Source organism: Lepus europaeus, unplaced genomic scaffold (assembly GCF_033115175.1).
Source record: "Lepus europaeus isolate LE1 unplaced genomic scaffold, mLepTim1.pri SCAFFOLD_212, whole genome shotgun sequence".
NCBI lineage: Eukaryota > Metazoa > Chordata > Mammalia > Lagomorpha > Leporidae > Lepus > Lepus europaeus.
Window position 1 is genome coordinate 243,119 of NW_026909102.1, and position 2,566 is coordinate 245,684.

At 40.1% G+C, this 2,566-nt stretch overlaps 1 protein-coding gene across 1 annotated transcript; it reads right to left on the reverse strand.

Moving 5' to 3' along the window:
• Nucleotides 1-1,283: 1,283 nt before the first annotated feature.
• Nucleotides 1,284-2,158, reverse strand: LOC133754588 (syntenin-1-like). Its single transcript, XM_062185008.1, has one exon. It carries the CDS (start codon nt 2,122-2,124, stop codon nt 1,441-1,443), a length of 684 nt encoding a protein of 227 aa, XP_062040992.1. The 5' UTR covers nt 2,125-2,158; the 3' UTR covers nt 1,284-1,440.
• Between the last annotated feature and the right edge of the window lie 408 nt (nt 2,159-2,566).

Here is a 2,566-nt window from a genome sequence, read left to right on the forward strand (position 1 = left end):
CCTAGAAAATACGAATGTGTAGAGCTGGTGTCTCCATGTGGAACCAATTAGTGTTTCCCAGCACCAAATGAAATGTTCCCTGACAAAAACATTCAAAATAATAAAGTCTGTCCATAATATCCAGAAGACACAAACATAGAGGCTGTCGCAACATGTGGGATTGAGTTAACCAAAATACAACCGGATATTTCTGGTTTCATGCAGGCATATCTGGACAAAGTGGTGTAGAATTCGTATGCAATGGACCAAGAAAATCACAGTAAAAATGGTTTTGGAGAAAAGCAAAGTATTTCTGTTAGGCAAGTGCATAACATGTCATCTATACAAACAGAAATATCATGTTTGTTTTCCGCACTTCCTTTTTTTTCACTTTATACATTTTTAATTAGGATAGGCATAAACCAAAACAGAAAAAAAGATAAAGTGTCACTGTCACTTTGTTTGCAGGGAAGAGTCAGGAAATGGAACAAATTACCAGGAAAACATTTTTCCCAAAGTAGGTAGGTTACATAATTTTAACATTCAGATGCCAAAATTAGTATTATTCTACTTAATCTACAAATGAAAAGAGGAATCAAAAGTTCATCCTGTTTCGTATAAGAAATTTTACATTAAATATATAGCGCTTTGTTTCTCAGGAAGCAGTACTGGCAACTTGGAGAAGATATTTCTGTTACGTGATGACTAGAAAATGTCAAATACAACCAAGCAGCTATGCTATAGCTCAGAAAGTACTATTAACCTCTTTTGGGCTAGTGCACATTACAGTTTAATACAGAACTACATCTTGAGTTTTAGGAAGGCAGCAATAATTATATTTTGGCTTTTGTTCTAGAGCTTAGCATAGTTAAGGCGACAGTTGAAGCATATTAGTGAAGGTAGTTAAAATTTAATGACAATCATCATAATCTCTTATAACCTACATAAACTGTATAATGCTTACTTGGAATGAAACCAGCATTACCTAATTGGTGTTTACATACATACAGAGGGAGAAAAAAACCTACCAAAGGCAATCACTCTAAATGTACTATCACGTACTTGTTAAAAATGCAAATATACCATAGAACTAAAATGACGTGAAGAGCACTACTCATTACCTAGAAGAAAGGTAACTGGTTCTCATACAAAGCTAAGCTGGCATCAATCACCCTCGTCACAATGGCTTAGAAAAGCATCAGGTTTCCAGTAGAGAAACTATTCTAGGAAAGTCAGTCAATCTTGTGAAAGTTTCACAGCTATAAAACCAGGCTAAGACTACAACGACCATGAAATCTGAGGAGATCAGATGAACCAGTAGATTCCCAGCCATAACGTGAGACGGGAAGGTCCTCATGCAGCATATGCTCCCTGGCTCCGGGAAAGCTTCGTGTGCATAATACAGAAGTAGTTGAGAAAGGAAACTGGAGACGCTCAGCTGTTTCCATTGTGTCCTAACTGTTAAACTTCAGGGATGGTGTGATCCATCAGGCTTTTCATAATGCTTGGCGCCATCCGTTTAATAATATGTTCAAAGATAAAAGCAGGCATGATTGTGACGGTAACTACAGTCCCAGATGTTGATAGTATGTCTGCAATTTGAGAGTCCTTCAATCCAATGACGTTCTGGCCGTTGATCTCACAGATGTTATGTTCCGTGAGAAGACCCTTTCTGGCTGCAGAACTATCTTTCACTATGGATGTTACTTTCCCATTTTTAAAGATAAAGCCAACATTTCCAGTACTGTCCTTATGCATAGTAATTGTCCGCTCAAAAGGCCTGTCACGAATGGTCATTGTGATCTTCTCTCCAAAAGCCTGTTTGAGCACCTTGTGAGGTTTATCAGAGCTCCAGCCTGCACAGTTTTCACCATTGATCTGGAGTACCTGGTCGCCAAATCTCAAACCAACCAATGAGGCTGGAGAATTTGCCTGGACTAGCTGAACAAATATACCATTATCTATTGATTTAAGCCTGAGTCCAATTTTTCCATCTTGATCCTTACATAAAATGACTTCACGAATCCCTTGTTTAATTTCTGCTCTGCGAATCCCAACATCATTTCCAGTTACAGGAGCCACCATATAGTTCATACTGGAAGGTCTTGCTACCAACTGCCCCTGAAGTGGTGCTCCAGAGACCATCACCAGATTTGCATGTATTTCTTCTTCATTTAAACTCAGGCCCATGTGTTGAGAAAGTTCCAGATACAGTTTATGATAAAGATTTCCATCTTGAGAGATGGGAGCAGAAGCTTCTGACAAAATTGCTGGATTGGCAGGGTTTGCAGAAAAAGCAGTCTGAGCCTGAATTACTTTGTCTACCTTCAAGTCTTCAAGAGATGGATAGAGAGACATTTTTCCTGATTTATCTAGACCACAAGGACTCGCTCCCCGCCGCCGCCGCCTCGAATACAGCTAGCGACTTCCGAGACCTGAGAAAAGGAGAGCAGCGCGCGTGCGAGGACCGCCCACCAGGCGCATCACAGCACCGCTCCCCCTGTGTTTTCCTCACTTCCTCTAGCTTTCTCCCTAGAAAATACGAATGTGTGGAGCTGGTATCTCCATGTGGAAGCTGTTAGTGTTT